Below are 24,099 nucleotides of genomic sequence, written 5' to 3' on the forward strand. Positions count from 1 at the left end.
AACAGCTGAGTGCAGTTCCCACCAGGAGAATGAGAGACACAGGGAGAGGTTCAGTTAAGAAGGTGTCACTTTGCTTGGTTGCATAAATAAATCACTGTGTCCACTGGGCATTTGTGTGGAATTGAGGTTTCTAGGAATGAACTGTTTATTTCTGGTGCCACATTCATTTAAACTGTTCCAGACTTCTCATGTTCAACAGGCAACTTGCAGACAGGAAGAAATATATCTGGGTTAAAATAACCACTCAGCAGCCAGTCTCTGTGGGTGATATCCTGCCAATTGCTCCAGAGCCTTGGGACACCGGAGAAGAATTGAGGCAATCCATATGGAAGCACTGAGGCAAGGAGCACTCAGCAGCACTGGGACACACAGCCAGGGATGGGGCTGAGGATTGCAGTCTGCAAGCACAGATACCGGGCTGGGGCTGGGCAGGGCACGGCCAGAAGTGTCCCTGACAGAACAAAGTGTGGGCAGAAAAACCTGAACTCTCATTCTGCCTGGAGAATTTGTGAAGGGAAAGATTACAAAGCCCCAGTGTGAGGTGATTTATCATTAATCAGTCAAACTCTGGCATTTCTGTGATTGTTGCCTGGAAAGATGGCTTTAGTGGAAGTGACTCTGCTGTAACAGGGACCTGACAATGCATGGATAAAAAAATGTCCAGTTATAAATATGAAAACCAGAAGCATATTAAGAGTCTTCCTTCACATAAAACAGTGTTGTACTGAATAGCTGAACTGCTGTTTCATACTGACAGTGGTTTCCATGTGGGTAGGAAGCCAAGCACAGCGAGGAGGCTGTGTCAGCACTTCTGGCTGGAGAGCAGCCAGAGGTGGTGCTGAGAATTCCTTGGGCTGTTTTAAGTGCTCTGTGCCACTGTTGGGCTCTGTGCCTGCTCCAGATCAGATTCTCTTCTGGAGGGACAGTGAAGTTAGGGTTTGCCCCTCAAAAGCTCACGTGCAGCTGGGCTGCTGCGAGAGCCCTGGAATGCTTGGAGCCACAGACGGTGCCATGGGTATCCGTGTGCTCCCTGAATGAGCACAGCACTTCCAGAGCGGGCACCAAGCACACAGAGAGAAGGGTGCCTGGAGGAGCCTGCCCTGCTCAGCTGCTCAGCAGGGCCAGGTTAGGAGCTTGTTTCAGTGAAGATCTTGCCCCGGGTACAGAGCTCAGCAGCTGCAGGAGCACCTGGAGCACTGCTGGCTGATCACAATGTATGAAGGGATCAGCAGCATTCTGTCTGAGCTGGTGTCTCCCATGCATCCCCTTCCCACAGCACTGTTCAGTCATGTCTTTGCCAAGCACCATCCATGCCTTCATCTCCATTCCTTACGGGCTGGCCCTGCCATCTGGAGCCCTCTTCAGCAGCTCAGGTCCTCAGCACGTTGGGATGTTCAGCAGGAAGCTCACTCTGCTTGACCCAAGCGGTTCATGAGGGTGGTTTTCCTTCCAAGGAAACCAGGCCAAGTCTGTCAGAGAGCCCTGAGGGCCTCAGTCATGGATGTGCCAGCTCACAGCCAGGGACCCTTCTGGAAACGCTCTGAGTCCATGACTGAATGTTTAACATTAATAATTAATGATTTCCGCCCCTCTGCAGGGGTCTGACCGTAAAGGACCTCATCTGGGAGCTGTAGGAAATGGTCTGAGGTGCTGGGGTCACTGCTTCTGCTCTAGGGCCCTGTGGGCTGGATGCAGACGACTCCTGGTTGCCCAAGGGTCAGCCACAGCGCCCAGTTTTCAGTCATACCTTACAGAAAGGCAACCTGCAAGGTGTGCTGCATAGGAAATGGGCATTCTCAGCCTGAAGTAACTGCACTGCTTAAGAACTCTCTCCTTTGGCATCCAGGGAGAGTGAAGCAGGTTTCCTGTTTGCCCTGGTGTCCTCTCAGCTTCAGTTTAAAGAAGTTGCATGGTGAAACTGGGAATTTGTGTCTGAAGCATCAAAGAAAGCCTTTGTAAAAGGTTTCTTGCCCTGTGGCTTTTGTTTGCTGGCCTCCCCCCTTGTTTCCATTGCTCTAGCATTGGGCATGTGTTAAAATCTCTGGACATTTTAAATTGGACAAGGAAAGAAGCAGAACCATGAGAAACTGAGCAAGGGAGAGACAATGGACATGTTGGACATGTTGGACATTCGTGGTAAATGGAGCTCCCATCCTGCCCTGACCTGGATGACTCTGGAAGTGTGGAGTAGGGATAAGGAGCAGGGAGCAGATAGGCAGAGCTGTGTAGAATGCAGCCAGGTCTCTGCCAGTCTCAATATTTAAATCTCTTTCTTTTTTGCAGAAACCGCAAGTCCCCTGATTTCAAATCCTTTCCCGCTTTTACAAAGTAAGTGTGATGGATGTCTGTGGTGCAAAAGGCAGGGACTGCCCTCCTGCAGCCCTGCTGCCCTGCCCTCTGAGCAATTTTCATCAATAAATGTTTTTTTATTATGAGTTCAGGTGTCAAAGAATAAAATGCCTCACTTCTGTGGCTCTGGTGTCAGATGTAAATGCAACAGGAATCCTCCAGGGTATTTCCATGCAGTCTGGGATTGCCAAATCACTTCATATTCAGCCTTCAGGGAGGTTTTTGTGAGCATGTTCCGAGACCAAGATTTGAAAATTAACCCATGTTTAAGTTACATTTACACACAGAAAAACTTGTCATCAGGGCTCAGCTCAGTAACCCCCTGCACAGCACCAGTTCCCTGTGGCCGAGCAGCACGGATTGGAAACAGGGAGCGAGCAGGTGGGGAGAGAGCAGGTCTGGGATGGATGGATGGATGGATGGGTGGATGGATGGATGGATGGATGGATGGATGGATGGATGGATGGATGGATGGATGGATAAGTGCTCTCTGCTGGAGATTCTGCCCTGTGGCCTTGATGTTTTCAGCAGATGGAGCTTCTTGCCTTGCCTTGCAGTGTGTTTGGTTCCTGGCGTTGGGATTTTGGGGTGATACCGTCTGTGCCAGCCTGGTGATGCAGCCAGCCCTGAGTGCTGCCCCCTGAGCTTGGCCATGGCGGAAGAGGACAGGTGCTCCTCCTCCTCTTGCAGACCTGAGAGAGAAGCAAGGGCATTATTCAGAACATGAGTTCATGCGGGAAGAGAAATCCACTTAATGCCAAGATGTTTGGCAAGGGTGGTGAATTTGGGACTCCCCTTTTCCAAACATGCTCCAGAGCACCTTGTTACCTCTTACTGTCTGAGCTGACTGGAAGGGACAGAAGTTCTGTTTTCAAGAAACTTCCACTGATTTTGGGGTGTGCTGGTGTTTTTGTAGAAGCCTGCTGCTGGTTCTCCTACCTTGTCTCATGGGTTTGTGTCAAAGGGAAGATGCAATTACTCTGTTAGTAAAGTTAAGCCAACGGAAACTTGAGTGGAAATGCAGAGAAGTTTTCCTCACAGTTGTTCTGCATTTTGTTTTTCACCAAGATGTGGACAGAAGTGTTGAAATGTCCTTTCTGCTGAGGAGAGAGCAGCCTGGGGGGCTGTCCCTGCTGAGGCGTGGTGTCACCCTGCTGGGTGTCTGTCACTGCACAAGCACCTCAGGGCACTTGCTGTTGAAACTTTCTGTTAAAGCTCTCAACTCCTGTTCACTCCTGGCTTCAGACCAGGCTCTGCTGTTTTCCCTGGCTTAGATGTGGCAATGAGAGTTAACATGGGAATTGGAGTGATTTATTTAACCTAAGCACAGGCACTGGTTTTCCTCTGCCTTGGCTCACACAGCTGCTGCCTTGCTCTGGCGCCTTGCTCACTGGGTGAAGCACTAATAAAAGTGTCTCATTATAGCCTTGGGGAAAGATGTTTTAAATTGTGCAACCAGATGTGAGCGTTAGTTCTGTGTGGCTCAGGACACTGAAGAGGTTTCAACAGCTGCTGGTTGAGACCTGCTGTCAGAAGAGCAGGGCACAGGGAGCTGGTGTGGGCAGCACAGAGGGGCCCAGCTTCCCTTGTACCACCAGCAGCTGGGAGCAGAAGGACAGAGAGCAAAAGGGGAAACCTGGAGCCTTTTGCTGAGCTCAGCCCACCTGAAGAACAGATCCCTGGGGTTGCATAGATTTAAGCCTGAGTAAGGAAGAAATTCCCAGGGGGAAGGACAAGCAGAGGTCCTGCAGTGGTGGGGGGAGCTGTGCTCCAAGGAAGGAGAATGGGGCACAGGTGTGGCTAAGATGGGTGTGCAGAGCAGTTCGGGCAACTTTTCCGGTTTAATTTGCAAGAGAAATCAAAGGGAGGAGGGTTTACTGGATTACCAGCCCAGGGGAACCGTTCTTTTCCTGCAGTGACTTTTCCCTGGTTTGGGATACAGATTGCCTCTTTCTTCTCTCCACCTTCCAGATCCCTCTTCCTCTTCTAGCCCTGGCACATCCCACCCTCCTTCCAGCCAGCCTGACTGTTCCCAGCTCTGCACTCTGGAGCATGAGGGGCTCAGGAGCTCAGAAGGATGAGGGTTGAGAGAGCTCTGGGAAGTGAAGTGAGTTCATTCATTCCCATGAGAATTCTGCACATCCTCCCAAACATCCCTTCCCCTGGTCCCAGGAAAGACTTTGGAATTCTTGGGTGAAGTTAAATTTTATGCTTATTTTTAACATGGCTCATTTTTATTTGTGGTAAACTTAGACTTCTGTATGTCATTGTCTCAGAATTATTTAGAAAATACTTTGGCATTTTCAGAACATAGAATTAGCTTTTGAAAGTAGGTGGTGATTTTGTTCCCGAGGTTGGACATTTCTGGAGTAGAACAGAAGGGGCATCTTTTGGAATTGAGATGAAAATCAACACAATTTTTCTGAGAAGAATCACAAATGAGAGACTTCACCAATTCACTGAGTGCACTGAGCATGCAGAGATTTGTGGTGCCAGAGGGAGGAGTTTGAGATGAAGAGCTGTGGAGACCTTGATGGTCACAGCCTGCTGGATGCAGATGGGAGAACCCAGCAGAGACTGGGCAGGGGTGAAGTGAACCCAGGCAAGGGGAGAGTTAGAAAAATAGCACAGGTCTGTGCTGATAAAATAGCAGAGAATACAGCAGGAGGGAGGTGAAGCAGCTCAGGGAGACAAAGTGAGCTGAGAAGGAAATGTGATTGAAACAGGAGAGCAAAATGAGAGTGGGAAATGTGCAGCTTGGAGAGTGCTGGCTGATGTGAGGGGTTTGCCTGCTGCTGAGGCAGTAACAGCTCGGGGAAGAGCTGTGCTGGAAACCAGGGCAGCTGGGGGCTTGTGTGGGGGCAGAGAAGGGCCCTGGGACTAGCAGGGGTTCCCTCACTGCCTGCTCCTCTGCACTGCAGGCAGAGGTGGCAGAGGGAGTGCAGGTGCCTGCTGAGGTGCGAATGGCACACGAGAGCTGCCGGTGTCCAGGGGACTGCGGGGTGACATCTGCAGCTGGCAGCCTTGCTGCAGCACGGAGAGGTACAGCAGGGGCTGATCTCCCCTCTGGTGGAGGGGCAGGGGCTCCAGCAGAGGAGCAGAGAGAAAGGGTCACACAGATCTTCTGACCTGCCAGGGGCCTGTCAGCAGCAGTCAGCAGGCTCTCAGAAGTGTGGCTGCTTTCATTGGATTATTCACACATTAATTTTGATGCTTGAAGGGGCAGTCAGGCCCCCTCAGTTTGAGGTGTTTCCACCTGATCAGTCTGGGCTTCAGAGCAGCAGAGGGACGGGTGTGTCTGTAACACAGGTCATGGGCATTGAAATATGAGCCCAAGTGGGATGGTTTGCACCCACAGGGAGCCTTCTCCTCTCTGAGAATTAAAAATAAGTCTAAGCAATTAGATTGCATTGTACCTCTTGTGGCATTGTACCACAACTATCTCACTGCTTACGATTTCAGCACACACAGCCCATCCCTGTTTATTCCCAAGGACTAAAATCCCTGTGTGCCACTCAGCTATCCAAGTCTTCTCTTTCCTACAAGCACACTTATTTAAGTACCGAATTTCCGAACTTCCATGCTGCAGCAAAGCCCAGGAGCAGCATCACAAGCAGACACAGTGAGTTAAAGCATTGAGCACAACTCCAGACAGGGCTGGCTCCATCATTTCAGAGGCTGTAGGTTCTGTGAGAAAGGTTTAACCTCACTGCATGAAAGTACAGCTTACACAGACTTGCTCATGCTCTCTTTTATATTTTTCCTCAGGGATTCCTGGAGCCTTGAGGTGGATTCTGGGTTTTGCTCCGTGAGATAGACTTCTCACAGGGTTCAGGCAGCCTTGTGCTTCCCTGGGTTTTGGTTCTTCTGTCCTGGGTGTTGGTGCTTCTGCTTATTCAGTGATACAGAATATGTTTTTCCCTTCAAACTTAGATGTAGCCTCCTGAAATATTGTAGGAACAGACCCTGCTCAGTGCATGCCAGACATTTGTATCCAAAATTGTTCATATGCCAGATGTGTTTGTCCATTCTGCTGCTCCAGGACAAAATGCCCCAGTGAGAGGTGGCAGTGCTGGTGTGGCTGCAGGGACAGAGGCAAACTGCAGTGTACCCAAATTTCAGCACTGTAGTTCGAGATCACATCTTGTCAACCAATGCACTCTACTGATACTGTTTAAACAGGCATCTGCAAACATTTGCTGTTAGCTTAATTCAGTGGAAAAAAAACGCACTTTCAACATAGAACGCGTATCTTTCAGCTCATGAGGGAGCTCTGCACCCAGATCTTTCCTCACTCCAGCTCATCCATATTGCTCTGGCACATGGCTCTCCTGCTCTGCTCTCAGCCTTCAGGCACAGCCCTGGTTCCTGTGCTTTCTGCCCTCCACCTCTGCTTCCCTGGCATCCTGCTGCCACCCAGCCCTGTGACAGTCACCAGTCCCTGGTCTCACTGCTCTCGGTGACAGCCACAAAGCCCCAGCCGAGTTCCCCCATGGCACTGCTTCACCCCCAGCCTCTAACTACAGCATTTGTCACAACCCAGTGCTCCTTGTCTCACTCAGGAAAGGCAGCAGACACTGGAATTTGACAGAACTGGATGGAAGATGAATCCAGCAGGCTTTACTCACAGGCACAAAAGAGGCAGGGCTGCGCTCAAGGCAGGCCGCAGCAGCCTGGGTGAGCAGGCGCTGCTCAGTGGGCAGCCTGCCGAAGAAACCCTTGTGCAGACCCCTGAGATGCCCACAGACAGCAGCAGGTGCTTCCCCGGGGTGCTCTGCCCATCCCCTGGCAATGAAGTGCAGCAGCAGGAGGTGCCCAGCCCAGCCCCAGCCCGTGCCCGGGCCCTGCCCCGCTCCCTGCGGAGCCGCCGTGCCCCGCGGCTCCACGCACTGAGCTGTGCACCTGTGCTGCTTCCCTGCGGACTCTGTGTAATTCTTCTGAACTGATTTCTCCCAAACAGAGCCTTACACCTGTGGAGCTTGTGGAATCCAGTTCCAGTTTTATAACAATCTCCTGGAGCACATGCAGTCCCACGCAGGTAAGCTGGGCACTTCGACTCGCTGCAGGCAGAGAATTAAATTCTGTGCTGCTGCCTGGTGCTGACCCCAGTGTGTGTCCGTAGGGTTCTCAGTGCCCCCATTCCCACAGCCACAGTCATTTCACCTGCAACAAACACAGTCATCCCTCAAAGGCTGGAGCACATAGGCTCAGGGTATGTTGTCAGTATTGCTCCTTTCCTTAGGGAGAGAGGAATGTGCCATACTAGCTCGGAGTCCATCACACTGCTCATTGCCTTTATCCAGAGCTGTCCAGGGAATCCTCATTGCATAAGCTCCTACAGCATGTTAAATCCCCCCTTGTGCCAAAGGGGTGGCTCTCAAGGAAGCAAACAAACCAAAAACATTCACAGGGCAGCAGAGCCTTTGCCCATGCAAATCCTGTCCTGTGCCTGTGTCTCCTGACGTTCTGCGAAGGACTGAAATGTGTTCTCAGAAGAAGAATTTGCTATTTCAGCAGCTGTGTTCAGTTCTCTCTCAACTACCTACAAATGAGAATTCTTAGGAGTCATTCTAGTGCTTTGTTTCTGAGTGACTGTTTTTGTTTCCTGTCTTGATACATAAGAGATGATTTTAAAATTTCAAAGCCAAGGCTGTTTCAAAGACAGCATTCAACATATTCAAAAATGTAGAAACAGAATTCATTTTATATTGGCAGATTTTTTCTTTTTTTTTTTTCCTCTTGAATAAAAATTCAAGTGAACTAACACTGTTTTAAGAACAATTAAATCCCCTTTGACAGACCTGTGTTCTCCAACAGACAGCTGCTCTGTTGAGATGCAGATGCAGTGCAGGCCCTGAGGAAAGTGGCACAGGAGGACAAAAGGCTTGAGGAAAAGCATATTTTCCTTTCTGTAACAATAATGTTAATGAAAGTTCTTATCTTGCTCTCTATTTTATTTTAGTCCTAATTTTAATAGTGTCGCTTGAGTTCTTCATCCATGAGGTTCCTCTATTCCATTTTGGTTGACAAATCTTAGTGCAGGCTTTGTGTGTTGTTCAGCGGCTACTTTACTTATCATCTGTGTAATGTTCCAAAGAGACTTTGAGAGCACTTTGTTAGCAGAAAGTGTAAGTTTGTGTTTTTGTTAGAGCACTGGGGTTCCTGTGGAGTAATGGGACCCCGAGGAGCAGTGGAGCTCTGCTCAGAGCAGGGCTGCCCTCACTCCCCAGCCTTGGGTCTGTCCTTGCTGGTTGTCCATGGCAGTTTCTGCTGCCTCCCTGCTGTGTCCTGACCATCCTGTTCTTGCTCTGGGCTCTGGTACTGAAATGCAGCATTTGAGTTACAGCTCTGGGTGACACCGAGCACAGGAGCTGAGAGGACAAGAGCAGCTCACTGGCAGGGTTGAGCTGTTGCAAGTTTTAAACTAGTGCTACCTGCAGCTTCCCCCGGTTTCTTCTTTACAAATGACCCGTGGGGGTGGTGCTGAGGGATCCCTCTGAAGTTGGGGAGGCCCTGGCACAGGGTGCCCAGAGAAGCCGTGGTAGCACATCCCTGGCAGTGTCCAAGGCCAGGCTGGACATTGGCCCTTGGAGCACCCTGGGACAGTAGAAGGTGTCCCTGCCCATGGCAGGGGTGGACCTGGATGGGCTTTAAGGTCTCTTCCAACACAAACCAGTCTGTGGTCCTGTGGTTGTTCACCTGGGTTACTTTGGCCACAGAAGAGGGCTGCAGGGAGCACTATCCGTGATTCAGCTGCTGTCACCTCAGAGCTCAGTGAATGGGTAAATCCCCCTGCCCAGCTCAGGATTACTCTTGGTAAACTCTGTTTTCTCATTGCTCCCTACTCTGTTTGCAAGTACCTTCCTCTGCCTGGCTGCCTCCTCAAGTCTCACTGGTGCAGTGACAGAGAGGGTGTCCATGTCTTTTAGCTGCTTTCTGCAGGCACCACCAAGGCTGTGCCCTGTGAAAGCCACTGTCCCCTCCTGTGGCTTCTCTGGGTGTGGTGCTTGGCAGCCCTGGGCTCACACCTCTCCCCTTCCTCCCCGTGTGCAGCTGGGGCAAGCAGGCGGCGTTTGCTGCTGTGGGATGAGGGCAAAACCAAAACAGAGGCAGGAACACTGTGGCCAGTGTTGGTGGGTGTCCAGCTCTGGGTGTTCTGTGTCAGCAGACAGCACTGAAGGCACACAGGGCCTGCAGTCGCCCTGGCAGCACTTTGTGGCCTTCAGGCTGACAGGAGGTTGTAGTGAGCTGAGGGTCATCTGTCTCTTTTCCCAAAGAACAACTGGTAAGGGCAAGAGGAAATGGTCTCAGATTGTTCCCAGGGAGGTTTAGATTGGAAGGGTTCTCAAACACCCTGAGGCCAAGGCAGAGGTGAAGTCACCATCCCTGGAAGTGCTCAAAGAACACTGGATGTGGCACTTGTGGACGTGGCTTAGGGTGTATGTGTTGCTGGGCTGGGCTGATGGTTGAACTGCATGATTTTAGATGTCGTTTCCAACCTAAACAAGTCTGTGATGCTGCGATTTCCATATCCAAGAAACAGCACTGCCCCAATATCTCTGAAGTCTGGGAGTGCAGGGACCTTGCAGTGTCAGCAGAAGTGGTGGCACAGGGTGCACGGGCTGGGGACACAGGCATGGCAGTGGTTTATCCCTGGTCAGGGAATGTGTCATTACGGGAGAGAGCCAAGAAGCCTGTAGAGGTCAAATGCTCCCTCAGTTCATGTGTTCAGCAGCCCAGTTTGGTTTGTCCTGTCTAATGCAAAGGGCTGATCTCTTCCAGTGGCTGTGCTGCCTCCCCTGGACCCTTCTCATGAGGGACAGAAGCCAGGGAACATGCCGCTGGCCTCCAGAAGCAAAATCAGGGATGTACTGGCTCTTGAGTTATTCAGAGGGCTGAGCCCGGAGGCTGGAAGGTAATAAGGAGAGATTATAGCTTCATAAAGCAGCTACACAGTGAGAAGAAGCAATTAGAATGTAAATTGGGTGCTGAAAGGCAGAAATAGAACAGCAGAACACCAGGCAGAGGAATTTGTTCTGTAATTACACTGAACAATATACAGCTTTGACTCCCTTTAGAGTACTTTGTTCAGGTCGAGTGCTACCATATAATGCCCTTCCTACAATCTAGGCCTGAAAAAACAAAAGGAGGACTAGTCTGAACCTGGATTAAAGGATTGGAGGCGTGAAGAAAAACTAAGAACCATGATCTGTGTAGTTCATAGACTGCCTGATAAGGAAGATGAGGCTGAAATGTACAAATCTCATTAATGGCACACTGAATGCCAGCAGATATTTGTGTACAATAAATCCCCTATTATTAGGAAATAGATAAAAGAGTTACGGTGAGGAAATACAGAGGGTTTCTCCTGCTAGCCATCCTTCACCAAGACAAGGAGGGCGTCAGCCATGAGCAAAGTTAGTGGGCAACATCCAGCATTTTCCTTTGCCCACGCACAGATGTTTGGAGTTGAGGACACTGGTGACATTGGCTCGAGAGCAATTAGTCTGGCAGATGCTGTGGGAAGGGCGATGTGTCACACATGGTCACTGGTGCTTTCTGAGGCACCTCGTGCTCTTCACGTCTCTGGACACCTGCAAAGACCAACAGCCTGAGCATGGCAGCACTCCCTGGTACCCAGCAGGGCCAGGGAGCTCCCCAGGCACACACAGGCCCCAGGCAGTGCCAAGGGCTGTCCTGGGTTGTGTCCTGGCTTGCTCTGAGGTATTGCCCCAGCCTGTGCCAGTGCAGTGCCCACAGGTGGCTGAGCAGCCCGTGCCTGTTGATGGGCAGGTCTGGAGTGCCCAGCAGTGAAGGGCAGAGCTGCTCACGCTGGAGGGGACTTGTAAGGAGAGCCCTGGAGCGCCATCACACCCTGTTGGTCTCCCTGCTCTCACAGGTTGCTGGTGCACATGGAGGAGAGCAGCTCTCTTCTGTCCTGTGTGTCCTGCTGGCCCTCCAGAGCAGCCTGGCAGAACTGTTGGCGCCTCGAGGCGCTGCTGCGACTCGTGCTCCTCTGCCCAGGGCACAGGGCAGGGTCACTGCACTCTGTGCTGGTGTCCCCAGGCTGCAGGGGCTACCACCTGAGCTGGCCAGTCTGTACTCCCTGTAAATCACTGGGGGATCAGTGATGGGTGAATCCAGGCCACGGTGGTCCTTACTCTAGAGAGGATCCGGTTCTGCCTGGGTGAATGAGTGGCACCCCTGAATGCAGAAGGAGCCACCTCAAAGAGAGGTGTGTCTGACAGGTGTCCAGAATTAGGTGTGATGAGTCCAGCTGTGATGAGCAAATGGCCTGTTCTGTTTTCCTTGGTTTTATTTCCGTCTTTCTGCTCCACCTGGTCGTCAGTCTCTCCACCTTTCTGCTTCCTCTTCCAGCCCATTTCACTGTGCACTGTTCCTTCACAGCCTGTTTCACAGCACCATTTTGTACTGAAGCATACTAACAACTAGAAAATTTCCTCTGGAGGGTGGGGAGAAATTCTTGGGGCACAGGAGAGGAAAACATGGATACAATACAGATTTTACTGATCTTCCTTGCATTTTCTTGTAAGATCCCATCAGACTGGCAGACAAAATGTTTAGCACAGTTACATACACAGAAATGTGAGCATGAACACAAAGACTTTGGGGGCACTTGGTGTCTGCAGCCTCAGGGTGGGATGGTCTTTGCTCCACACACCAGAAACTTTGGCTTTCTGTTTGCAGCCTGAGGCAGCAGTGAGAGCCCCAGAGGGGATGGGCCCTTGCTCTTCGTGGGGGAGAAATCAGACCTGAAGATTGCAATGAGACCCTTAGATCCAGAGAAGCTGAGTACAGCTTGAAAACCAAAGTGCTTCCCAGAGAGAACAGGGCAGCACTGCAGTGCAGAAGTGGCAGGGAGGGAACAGAAGGATCAGTGTCTGTTCCACGTCATTTCGGAAGCAAATGAATGACCCAAGCGAGGCTGAGCTTCCAGTCCTCCTGGTGTGCAGCTCCAGCTCCTCAGGAGACATTCCTCAGGGTGTGCTGATGGCATCAGTGTCCCTGGTACACAGAAAGACATGTGGCACATTTCAGCCACATTTTGAGAAGTGCTAGGTTGTGAGCCCAGTGACAGTTTCAAGGTCCCTGAGGGTGCTGTGCCAGCTCACTGAAAGTTGCCTAAAAGTGACAGAGAGTGTGGTAGGTTGTTGTCCCCTTAGTTACAGGAACCCTACATAAATGCTGAGCAGTTGGGTAGTTTCCGCTTTGTGTTTTAAGCATTATTTTGCCCTATTAACCCCTCCCCGTCTCTTCCCTTGCAGCTGACAATGAGAACAACATTGCTTCCAGCCAATCCAGGTCACCTCTCCCCGTGGTTGAAGAAAAGTGGAAACCACAGCTCCAAAGAAATAACGCCAACAACAGTATGTAGCAGCTTCTCATTTTGTCCCTGTACAACAGGTACCTCAGGGGTGCAGCAGTGATGGACATTGCACAAGGCCCATGTCCTCACCAAACTGTGTTTGATTTCATCCTTAATTCATGTCCTACCTGGCAAAATAGAGCACCCCTTCCCACTACAGGAGTGCAACAAAGAACCCTGGGGTGGTTGGGAAGGTTTACGAGGAAGATGCATTTGGTTACTCCTGGAAGAAGGCAACTTCTGATCCAAGGTCAGACTTCCTAGCCTGGAGTTAAAAAACTAATCCAGTCATCATGGTGTGACATAGGCACAGGGTGCCCAGAGCAGCTGTGGCTGCCCCTGGATCCCTGGCAGTGCCCAAGGCCAGGCTGGACACTGGGGCTTGGAGCAGCCTGGGATAGTGGAAGGTGTCCCTGCCATGGCAGGAGGTGGCACTGGATGGGTTGTAATGCCTCTTCCAACCCAAACCAGTCTAGTATTCTGTGATTTGATGTCCATCTTTCCATCTGGGCTGTGTTGTGACTATCCCCACACCAGGGACAGGAAGCAGATCTGCTCCCTGCTACTCTGAGCAAGGACAGGGCCTGTCTCTGGAGGTTCCTTTGTCCAGAAACCTTGGGGGAACAAATCCGAGCTTGGTTGTCTCTTCCATCATCTGAGCACGTTCCACCTCTTTGGGGGTCTCAGAGAATTGTTTTGTGCCTTGCCCCCTGGTCTCTCCTGCTGTGGTGGTGCTGATCTGGTCCTTTCTGTGCCCACTTGTGTTTCCCCGCAGCGTCGGCGAGCGGCTCGGTGGGGAACAGCGCAATCCCGGAGAAGGAGCGGCAGAACATCGCCGAGAGGCTGCTGCGGGTGATGTGCACCGACCTCGGTGCGCTCAGCGTGGTCAGCGGCAAGGAATTCATCAAGCTGGCGCAGACGCTGGTGGATAGCGGGGCTCGCTACGGTGCCTTCTCCGTCACCGAGATCCTGGGCAACTTCAACACCCTGGCTCTGAAGCACCTGCCTCGGATGTACAACCAGGTGAAGGTGAAAGTCACCTGTGCCCTAGGCAGCAACGCCTGCCTCGGCATCGGGGTCACCTGCCACTCGCAGAGCGTCGGCCCTGACTCCTGCTACATCCTCACCGCCTACCAGGTGGAGGGCAACCACATCAAGAGCTACGTCCTGGGCATTAAGGGCGTAGACATCCGAGATAACGGTGATTTTATCCACCACTGGGTGCAGAACGTGCTGTCGGAGTTTGTGATGTCAGAGATCAGGACGGTGTACGTGACGGACTGCAAGGTCAACTCCTCAGCGTTCTCCAAGGCGGGCATGTGCCTGCGCTGCTCGGCCTGTGCCTTGAACTCGGTGGTGCAGAGTGTCCTCAACAAGAGAACACTACAGGCTCGCAACATGCACGAGGTGATCGAGCTCCTCAACGTCTGTGAAGACCTGGCGGGGTCCACAGGCCTCTCGAAGGAGACCTTTGGCTCCCTGGAAGAGACCTCCCCGCCACCCTGCTGGAACTCAGTCACCGACTCCCTGCTGCTCGTCCACGAGCGCTACGAGCAGATCTGCGAGTTCTACAGTAGGGCCAAGAAGATGAACCTCATCCAAAACCTGAACAAACACCTGCTCAGCAACCTGGCAGCCATCCTGGCGCCGGTGAAACAGGCTGTGATCGAGCTGAGCAATGAGAGCCGGCCCACGCTGCAGCTGGTGCTGCCCACCTACGTCAAACTGGAGAAACTGTTCACTTCCAAAGCCAACGATGCCGGTGTGGTCAGCAAACTCTGTCACCTCTTCTTGGAAGCGCTGAAGGAAAACTTCAAAGTTCACTCGGCACACAAGGTAGCCATGATCTTGGACCCTCAGCAGAAGCTGCGGCCCGTCCCGCCCTACCAGCACGAAGAGATCATTGGCAAGGTCTGTGAGCTGATCAATGAGGTGAAAGAGTCCTGGGCAGAGGAAACAGAATTTGAACCTTCAACCAAGAAGCCTCGTGCAGCAGGGGAGGCCACAGCAGCTCAGGAAGAAGATTGGTTCGGGAAAAATGAAGTCTATGATTATTTGCAAGAACCTCTCTTCCAGGCCACCCCTGACCTGTTTCAGTACTGGTCGTGTGTTACCCAAAAGCATACGAAACTAGCCAAGCTGGCCTTTTGGCTCTTAGCAGTGCCTGCTGTGGGTGCCAGGAGCGAATGTGTAAATATGTGTGAGCAGGCGCTCTTGATCAAAAGGAGGCGGTTACTCAGTCCGGAAGACATGAACAAACTCATGTTTTTGAAGTCCAACATGCTTTAAGACTGTATTTTAATTAAAACAAAACTTTAAAACACTGTTCCAAACAAAGAAAAAGAAATTTAAGTTCTAAACACTGTGGACCTCATTATGAATGCCCCTGGAAACCAAGTGCTTTTTTATATATATATAAAAATATAAATATATATAAAATTAAGTTTGAAAGGAAAGCTGAGCACGGGAGAGAGACAGCCCTCTGCCAGGAACGTGCTCCTTTCCATAGATAGTGTGTGGACTTGACAGACTTTCTAATGTTTTCAAGTGGGCAGACGAATGGGAGGCTGATGTTCTAAAGTCTTCAGGCAGCTGAGATCTAAAGTGACTTGAAGTTTCTTTTGTTTCTCCTCCACCCCACCTTTCCTCTTGTCCCCTGGGCCATCTTGCCATGGATAATCAGACTCCATTGACCAGACCAGTTCTGCACTGGACTTTGCTCCTTTGAATAACTGTACACCTTGAGGGCACTTGGCTGCAGCCTTCTTGGCACGATGCACAAATCAGGGCAGCTGCGTTCCATCAACACCGGTATCTTTAGAAATACCAGGAAGGGAGGCTTTAAGGGTTTTTTATTTTTAATTTTATTTCTAACCTTTCTATATCTTTTTTTTTTTTTTCCCAAAAAGCAAAATTACTCCTCTGTCTCTTCTCCCAGTTTTGAGTTAAACATGGCAGCAAGCGATTAAAAGTTTGATTTCAAACTAAGAGAAATGGTTCATGGCAGAAACTGTCAGTAATCGTTACGTTTCTTGGCTTTCTATTTTTTTACAGCAAAACTTCTTTTCTGAACTCCCGGTGTTAATTAGCTTTTCTGTGAATTTTGTATATCAGGTGTTCTCAAAGTTGTTCTAGAGTAGCTCATTTGCAATTAATCTTTTGGGAACCACAGCGTTGTTCATATGGCAAAGCCTAGAAACCAGGAAAAGCAAATGGTGGCAGCACCGGTGGCTGTGGGCCACCAGTGAGCTTTGTCAGGTCTGCCAGAGAACCCTTGTACCTAAAGTTTTTTGTTAAGAGGTGTCTCAGTGGCACACAAACCGCCCTTGCCAAGGCCAAGGACAAACCAAGGTGTATGATTTTTCGGGGGAACAAAGCTCACCGGTTCTGTCGAACTGGGCTTTGAAGGAAGCTTAGAGAAGTGCATGGGCTCAAAGATCCTTCTGAATGTAAGTGCTCCTGATTGAGTGCAAAGAATATCTTCCCATTTTTGTTTGGAATGGTTTCCTCTAGTGGCACGAATGTCTTTTTGATACCTACAGTGCATTACACTACTTGTTCTGTTGCTGACCTGTTCTGGCCAGGAAGGCCACGGGCCCCGAAACGTTCACGCGTAACTGGCTCACCCCAAATGCAATTAGAGATCCCTGTAACCCCAAACCATCTCTGTCACTCTGCTGTCCCCAGGGCCAGAGCTCCTGCAGGCACAGCTCCTGGGCTGCTGGACAGGCTCTGTCAGGTTTGGTGTCTCTTGGACATTTCCCAACCTCTGGTGCCAAACTGCATTTTTCTCCGCTGGGACTTGTCTCCCGGAGGAACACTGAAGCAAATCCTTGTTTTTTCAGCAACCTCTCCTGCTTCCAGAAGCTCTGGAGCTGCAGTCCCAGTGGCATGGGAGGGTCAGGAGGAGGGACTGGCCCTGCTGGCAGCAGGCTGGAGCCCTTCAGCAGCACAGGGAGTTTGCTGCTGACTGGCAGTGCAGGGGGACACTGGAGGCCCTCTCCAAAGTGCTGCTGTTGACCAGATGTTAAACCAGGATCCCACCTGCCCAGCTCTGGCTGTAAGAGAAGTTGCAAGTTCCAAGACATGAGAAATAGCAAACCCAGTCTCAGGCTTTGTGTGCAGATGCCTTGAACCCGACGGGCGCTCCCTGCCACCTGCACTGCCACAGAACTCAGGGTCACAGTTTGCACGCTGGACCCTTCCCCATGCCAGGCGCACGAGGACAGGCCTTGGCACCAGCTGTCGTGCCCTTTCCAGCCCTTTCAGGCTTCCATTGCCTTGAGGCTGGTGTTTGGGTTGACCTCTCAGCACTGTTACTGCCATCAGGCCACAACCATTGTCTCCTAAAACGTTACATTTTTGCCTAAAGCACACAGCCTGCCACATGAGCAGGAGCTGCCAAGGCAGAGGCTCCTGCACTCCTGATTTCCCTGGCAGCGGCTGATGGAGGGGTTGCTTGTAGGGCCAGCTTTCCTTCTTGCTAGTTTTGTTTTCTCCTGCACAAATCTTGCATGCCCAGCCACCAGCTGTGCCCGTGGTAGCAGTTTGCAGGGCAGGAGAAACCTGTGACAGACAAAAATGAACTCAGAGTGAGTGAGATGTGTGCTGGGCCCACTGGTACCTGACAGCAGGAAAACTTGGCTGGTGCATGTCCCCAGACAGGATTAGCTGTGGGCACAGAGGGTACCCCACAGCTCAGCCGATGGCACAGAGATCAGGATTGGCAGCTGTGACCAGGATACACAAAGCAATCACACGGAGACGAGAGATTTCGCAGGGCAGAGTTGTTCCTTTGAGAGAGCCAAGGCCGAGAACCCCTCTGCCTGTTTATTTCTTACTTTTTATACATTTGTGGGTCTGGCTGTGGATTGGCTTCTGGAGTTTTCACCTTCCAGCCCAATGGCCAGACCAGCCATCAGTTACAATTGTTTTCAGGTTAGAAATATGCAAACAAAGGACAGAGAATGGAAAAACAAAGGATTTGTTTATGTTACATGTGTGAGAAAGAGCAGAAACTGCTCCTAATATTGTACAGTAGCTAAAAGTCTGACTCCATTTTATAAACAATCAAAAGGCTTTAAAAAATTCAGAAAAACCAGGGTGACATCAGCTCCTTCTAATGGCACATTACACCTTTTTGTGTGGTTCACCTGCGACCCTGAGAGCTCTTTGATGCTCAGGGGAACATGCAAAGCCCTTGCATTCCTTTGGAAGGACAGCTCCAACCCCCAGCCTTCCTTTGCTAAGGGACACCTAGATGGTTTCTGGGGAATTTGCGGACTCGGGCTAGTGTTGTCTGTGCGAGGCATCGAGGGTGTGAAGAGGGCAAGACAGAGCTGTAAATCTCAGAATTGAGAATGGGGCAAACTGCAGGGATTTGTGCCCAGCAGGGAGCAGGGCTGGTGCACACTGAGGGTGTGCAGGCAGGAAGGCCACAGCCACCCCTGCCTCCCATCCCACCTCCCCTTACCCTTCTCACACTGTGGGTTTGGCACCAGAGCTGGAGTTTTCTTGCGGTGCTGACCAAAGAGAGGGATGGACTGGCCCTCTCCCCCATCCCAAAAACTGCCCCTCTGAGGCAACTCTGGTTGTAGCTGCACCAATGATGGATGTTAAGCAGTGATGTTGGGTAGATGAGATTCTCCCAAAGACTTAAAAACTCAGCTGGAAAAGCTGGAAAAGCAAGAGAAAACTTAAAGGCTTAAAATGGAGCATTCTCAGAAGTGGGGAGGAGAGGAGCTGCTTGGGCAGCCCCTTCTCCAGAGACTCGGTGGAGGAGGGTGCAGCTTTTCCTGACTCTTGTGTATGGTTGCAAGGTGCTCAGCCCAGAGGAGCTGTTTGTGCTGGCTCTGCTCCAGGCTCTCTCTGGGCACTTAGGCCTCAGTAAAAGCAGAGAAGCACATCTGTAGTACATGCATTTACCTTAAATACCAAGCTTTTGCTCCTCTTCCTACTTTCTTCTTCAAGGCTTGAATGAACATTCTAGGGAGCAGAAATACTTTACCAAGGTCTGAAATTTGGAAGCTCTTATTTGCCAGGTTGCTCCCACTCAAGCTGCTCTGTTCCTGCTCTGTGGTGCCTCAGATGTGCGGAGCAGCCGGGGTGCTGTAGGGAGCACTGCTGGTCCTGGGGTGAGAGACTGCACAGGAGAGGCTCTGAGTCTGGCCAGGACTGTTGTGAGTTCTGCTCCCTTTGAGCTGGGAGAAGTCCTCAGAGCTGGGATCATCCTCTGGTGGGTCATGTTGGGAATTTGCCTTCTGCTTGTTGGTTTCCTTTAATGTCCCTTGTGAAATATGTCAGGATGCAGGAGTGGTGTGTGGCCTCCAGGCATCCCCCCGTTCCTGCTGCTGACTGTGCCTAACATTGCAGACTTCTCTTCCTGGCTTCACAGTTCGCTTTGGGGGAGTTCTGACCTTCATGTGGGGAACAAGCACCAGCAGGTGAACTCCAAGGTGTCTGAACATCCTTGTTGCCACAGGGAGTGGGATGGAGGCAGAGCTCTCAGGAGGTTGTTTCTGTGTGGGTGCAGCAGCCAGAAGGTCAGGAAGGATTTGTCTCCTGCGTCTCTCAGTAGGCAGTGGTTGTGTTTGGCTCGCAGGATGGACTTGGTGTCTCGCACCTGGGTCGAGTTGAGATGGAGGTGAATTTCCCTTTCTGTCCAAGCTCTCTGTCTGGGCTAAGGAAACTGCTTTGGCTGGGTTTGAACTCATGCAATTTGCCAAACTTTCTGTGAAAGCCGACTGTGGGCTCAGGTTTCATCTAACTCAGTTGTTCGTTCATTGCTGGTTAAGCCAGTTTAACTTTAAGCTGAACTGGTTTAAGCATCCACATAAACCATCTGCACTGGTTTAACTGTGCTTGCTGGGCAGAGCTGATGTCCAGCAGCAGCTCAGGGAGTCATGACCCTTATGTGAATTTTGCAAATGAATTTGCAGCAGATGCTCTCAAAACTTGGGAATGACTGAAAAAATAGAAGGGAGATACTTCTGGAAAAGACTTGAGCTCTAAATGGTGGCATTGGAGTGTTCAGTGAGATGGCTCAGGTGGGTTGGGTGGTTTTTCTCCAACTGTCTGCAGTAACCCAAAAAATTTAGCATGGGAAGGAATTACCAAAAATGTTTGTGTTGGTGGCTGACTCTGCTCAGAGGGACCAGTTCCACTCTGGCCATGGTGAGCACAGGAACTTCCTGCTGTTCCCACATTGCCCTGGGCATTTCTCGGCAGCACCATGTTACAGGTGAATCAAAAGACTTTAAAAGAGCAGCCAGGAAGGTGCTGCAAGGCTGGGAGTGCTGCTTTGTGCTGAGCATCTCTGACAGCTCCTCTTGGCTGCCAGAGAGGCAGGAGCTCCTGTGAGCATTCACACAGGAAGGGACAGGCTGTTCCCTGTGGAGTAATTAGGAGTAATGGGAGAAAAATAAAAAAGATACTGAAGGCAGATTCTGGGAAACCTCTTCAGGGAGGAGAACTCTGTTCCCCTGGGAGGAGTCTGTGGAGGGAATGTGTTTTGAGGCCTGTCATTGAAGACAAGGCTGCAGAGTGGAGCTCACTCCATAAGACACGAGGCTGGACCTTGCCAAGAGAAAAGGAGCTGGGTGTAGGGGTGGGAAGTGCCAGGTTCCTGCCCAGACCCCTCCAGGAGGGTTCACAGAGCCTTTTTCTCCCCATCCTCCCACTCCTCACCAGCACCAAGCCCTTGGCAGCTCTCGGTACATCCACCAAGGAGGGGGGCGGCAGAGGGGAAGCCACCCGTTGAGGAGCGAATGTCCTGTCAGATGGACGAAAGGGAGAGTGTTCAGTGTCCTCTGCTGAGCTTTTTCTGTGCAGCACTGCTCTCAGATCTGTGGGATCCCTTGAGAATGCCCGGAACCATCGGCTGTGCCCCGTGCCAGACCCGACGCTGTCGCTGTGTAGCAATAAGAACTCTCTGTTACCGTGTGTGGGACCTGTCCCCTCACGGCTCTGCCACCTCCCTGGGGCTTCTGGAAGTGTCCCTGAGCAAACCCTGAGCTCCGTGTGGGACGGGCCTGGGGACAGTCTGCTTACGCTAGGCCAGAAATGGTGAACCAATGAGAGAGGGTTGCCCTGAAATTTAATTTTATCTATTGAATGTTTGTGGGATTTCTGTTTAATTTTGGGTTCAGTTTGGCTGCTTAGTTGAGGCCTTTTTCCTGTTAAGAGTCCTTTGTTTGTAACTCGACGGGAGAGTTGTGCTCACGTAGACCACGGTGTATCCATAGACTCTGAGGGATTCCTCATCCATAGGCAGCTGAGTTGGAATTTCTGGCTCCTGAAACAAGAGATGATGCCTGGCAGGATTTCCTGTAGCACTCCTGACAGTGGGACCCGGATGAGCAGCTCAGCCCTAATGGTGGCAATATTGTAGGGTGGAGTTGATGAGCACAGACACGTCCAACCCTTGCTTTTTACAACCAAAATTCCTTAAGAAGACACTTCCAGCCTCACTGGCCTTGAATCCTTGTTCTCACCTCCCTGGGGTTCCCATGGCGGGCTCTGTGTGTCTGTGCATAGGCTAGGATTGTTTTTGCAAGGGGGCTGGGGAGTGGGAGAAGGGATGACTTTTCCCCTTGCTGTGTAGAAGGACCTTCCCCCTCAAGGAAGGAGACGTGTTCTGGAAGGAGCAAGTTTGGGGAGCTGTTTTCCTGGTCCCTTGAAACTTACTGGTACTTTAATACTCCTTTTTTTGAACTCCTTGAAGGAAAGCTGGTAGTGGATGACGTGCAGGTGACAGGTGACAGCCCAGGCTGTGAGTGGGGGGAACACTCTGCCCAGGCCACGAGGACTGTGGTCCATGCCGTAGACAGACAGTGTCATGGTGACAGCCAAACAGCAGGAGATCCTCGTTTGCAGCCAGTCTGAAAAGAGAAGCTGTTCCTCGCTCGTACGTTCCATTTCCCAAACCTCCTCCTGGGAGCTGAATTCTTGTTTCATCAAGCAAAGGATTTAAGGTTCTCCTGGCCCTCCTGGCCCTCCCTGCCCTCAGCAACTCGTGTGCATTTCCTTCCTTTCTGTAGATGCAGATGTTCTAGGCAATACCACAGAGCACCCGCGCTGCGAGTGCAACCATGTCATCTTAAAAAATAAAATTTAAAAAAAAAAAAAAAAAATACAAAAAAATATACAAAAAATATCTTTTTTAGGCCAGAGTTTTCTACAGGTATTAATGAATATTTTTCTTAATCCTTATAAGTTTTATGTGTTTAATATTTCTTAATACCGGTAGCATTAATTTATACTTTTGTAGCAACACAATATTTTTATAAACCGCCACCGCTGGCTTTGTCTTCATAACGGGAAACGTGCGGGCAGCTGGCCCCGCGCTGTACCATGTACTGTATTTAAAAGGTTATCTAATGTCACACTTGCTGTGTTAATAAACAAAACAAAACCTGTTTGAAGTCTCATGTATTGTTGGTGTGTATCAAATGACTCACTAGAGAGCAATATTGCACGGGGTTGAGTTGCTGATTTTCATTGTGATATGCGAACGCTTGAGGCCAACTCAAGTTCTGAGGGTTTTTTTTGGTTTGGTTTTTTTTTTTTAATTTTTTAGGATTTTGTTTTGGTTTTGTTTTGTTGGTTTTTTTTTTTCAGCTAAATAAATTCAGTGCTGTTTGAAACTTAGACTGACGTCAAATGAAAAGGATTATTAAAGAAAAAAAAAATCAAGGTGTTTAAATGTTGCTGTTTTTACAAGTCTGTTGCTGTCTGAATGGAAATATTCCACAAGAGAGGAGGAATAGTTCCACTTAGCTTCCAAAGGGGCCGAGCGCTCCAGGCCAGAGCTCGGTTATTTGGAAGTACCTTAGAGACATGTTTCTGCAACATTCTTTTCAGAATTGATGCCAAGGCAGAAGACAAACTGTAACTGTAAGAAAGCATCCGTTGCTTGAGGATTTTCATGTCAGTGTTGTATTTATGGTTTTACAATAAAACAACCTTTAGGGGAAAGAAAAGTGTCTGGGGTTTTCTATATTTTCTATATTCTGTATTTTCCATATTTCAAGTTTGTGACTGGGATGTCCCCAGTGCTGATGTGCTGTTGGAGGAGGGAAAACATCCACGGAAGTGACCTGGATTCCAGCAGTGGTGTCTGATGGATCTCAGAATCATGGAATGGTTTGGGTTGGAAAGGACATCCTGTCCCACCCCTGCCATGGCAGGGACACCTCCCACTGTCCCAGGCTGCTCCCAGCCCCAGTGTCCAGCCTGGCCTTGGGCACTGCCAGGGATCCAGGGGCAGCCACAGCTGCTCTGGGCACCCTGTGCCAGGCCCTGCCCACCCTGCCAGGGAACAATTCCTGATTCCCAATCTCCCATCCAGCCCTGCCCTCTGGCAGTTCACAGCCATACAAACGCAGCAGCAGCAGAACTCCACATCCCTGGGGCACTCAGAGCCCCCCAGAGCATTTCACAGAGCATCCTGTGTCCCACACTCAGGTGCCAGGGCCATGAACTGCTCCTGTCACTCTGGAGAGGCGTTTTTGTGCGTTTTGTGCCCTGAGCCCTGGGTTTGGGGCTGTCCCTTGGGGCTGGGGTTCCCACACCGGGAGGTTCAGCCCAGCTCTGGGTGGTTGTGCAGCCTCAGCACCGGTGCCAGGTTCTGCTCAGAGATTCCACCTGTACCAGCAGATCCGGCCAGGACTGGTTCCACCCGGGAGAACAGGGGCTTTGGGGTGCTGGGTGGGCACTGGGCTCCTCCCAGGACGAGCCCTTGGCAGCTGCTCGTGGCGAGAGCCCAAAGGGGCACCGAGATCTGGGCTCAGAGCCCTGACTGCACCCGGGACTGGGGATCACGGGATGTGCTGGTGAGGGGGCACTGGCAGCTGGGGCTGGGACTGGAACTTGCTGATGCTTTCTGGAGCTCCAGGACCCACCTCCAAACGAACCAGAGACCACCAGGAATTGTCCCAAGGGAAACAAGTACAGAGACCGGGATTCTAAGGATGAGGCCAGGCCTTATGCTGGAAAATCCTGTTGTCCATCACTCTCCACCTTTTCTTTGACCTGCTTCGATGTCCTTTGGGGTTTTCTAACCTTGCACCCACCCCTCACTCACCAAAAAAACAACAAAAAAAAAGCTTTACTAAACAATTAGCAAATTATTAGTGAATTTGTGCCTTGGGAAAAAGCAAAAGCCAAAGATATGGAATGACAATGGGTCTGGCCATTGGATAAGTTCTTGGCTAGTGGTCAAGTGTGAAGATAAACCAAAATAATAAACACAGCTATCAGTGGCTGAGGCTCCGCAGAATTGCTGTAGAAGTTGTTTCAGTAAGCATATCAGATGCCTTCAGGTGCTATCCGATAAGAGTTGGGATTTGTTTGAAAATCTAAAT

The 24,099-nt window shown here is 50.6% G+C and overlaps 1 protein-coding gene across 1 annotated transcript in view; it reads left to right on the forward strand.

Annotated features, from left to right (window-relative positions):
• Positions 1 to 22,675, forward strand: part of ZNF618 (zinc finger protein 618) — an 86,343-nt gene extending 63,668 nt beyond the window's left edge. The window contains exons 13-16 of the mRNA XM_040083409.2: positions 2,284 to 2,328; positions 7,310 to 7,387; positions 12,636 to 12,737; positions 13,512 to 22,675. Of these exons, the coding sequence (XP_039939343.1) occupies positions 2,284 to 2,328; positions 7,310 to 7,387; positions 12,636 to 12,737; positions 13,512 to 15,025 (1,739 nt within the window). The 3' untranslated portion in view covers positions 15,026 to 22,675. The remainder of the gene's footprint in view (positions 1 to 2,283; positions 2,329 to 7,309; positions 7,388 to 12,635; positions 12,738 to 13,511) is intronic.
• The last annotated feature ends 1,424 nt before the right edge of the window (positions 22,676 to 24,099 follow it).

The sequence above is a fragment of the Hirundo rustica genome, chromosome 20 (genome assembly GCF_015227805.2).
Source record: "Hirundo rustica isolate bHirRus1 chromosome 20, bHirRus1.pri.v3, whole genome shotgun sequence".
NCBI classification, from domain to species: Eukaryota; Metazoa; Chordata; class Aves; order Passeriformes; family Hirundinidae; genus Hirundo; species Hirundo rustica.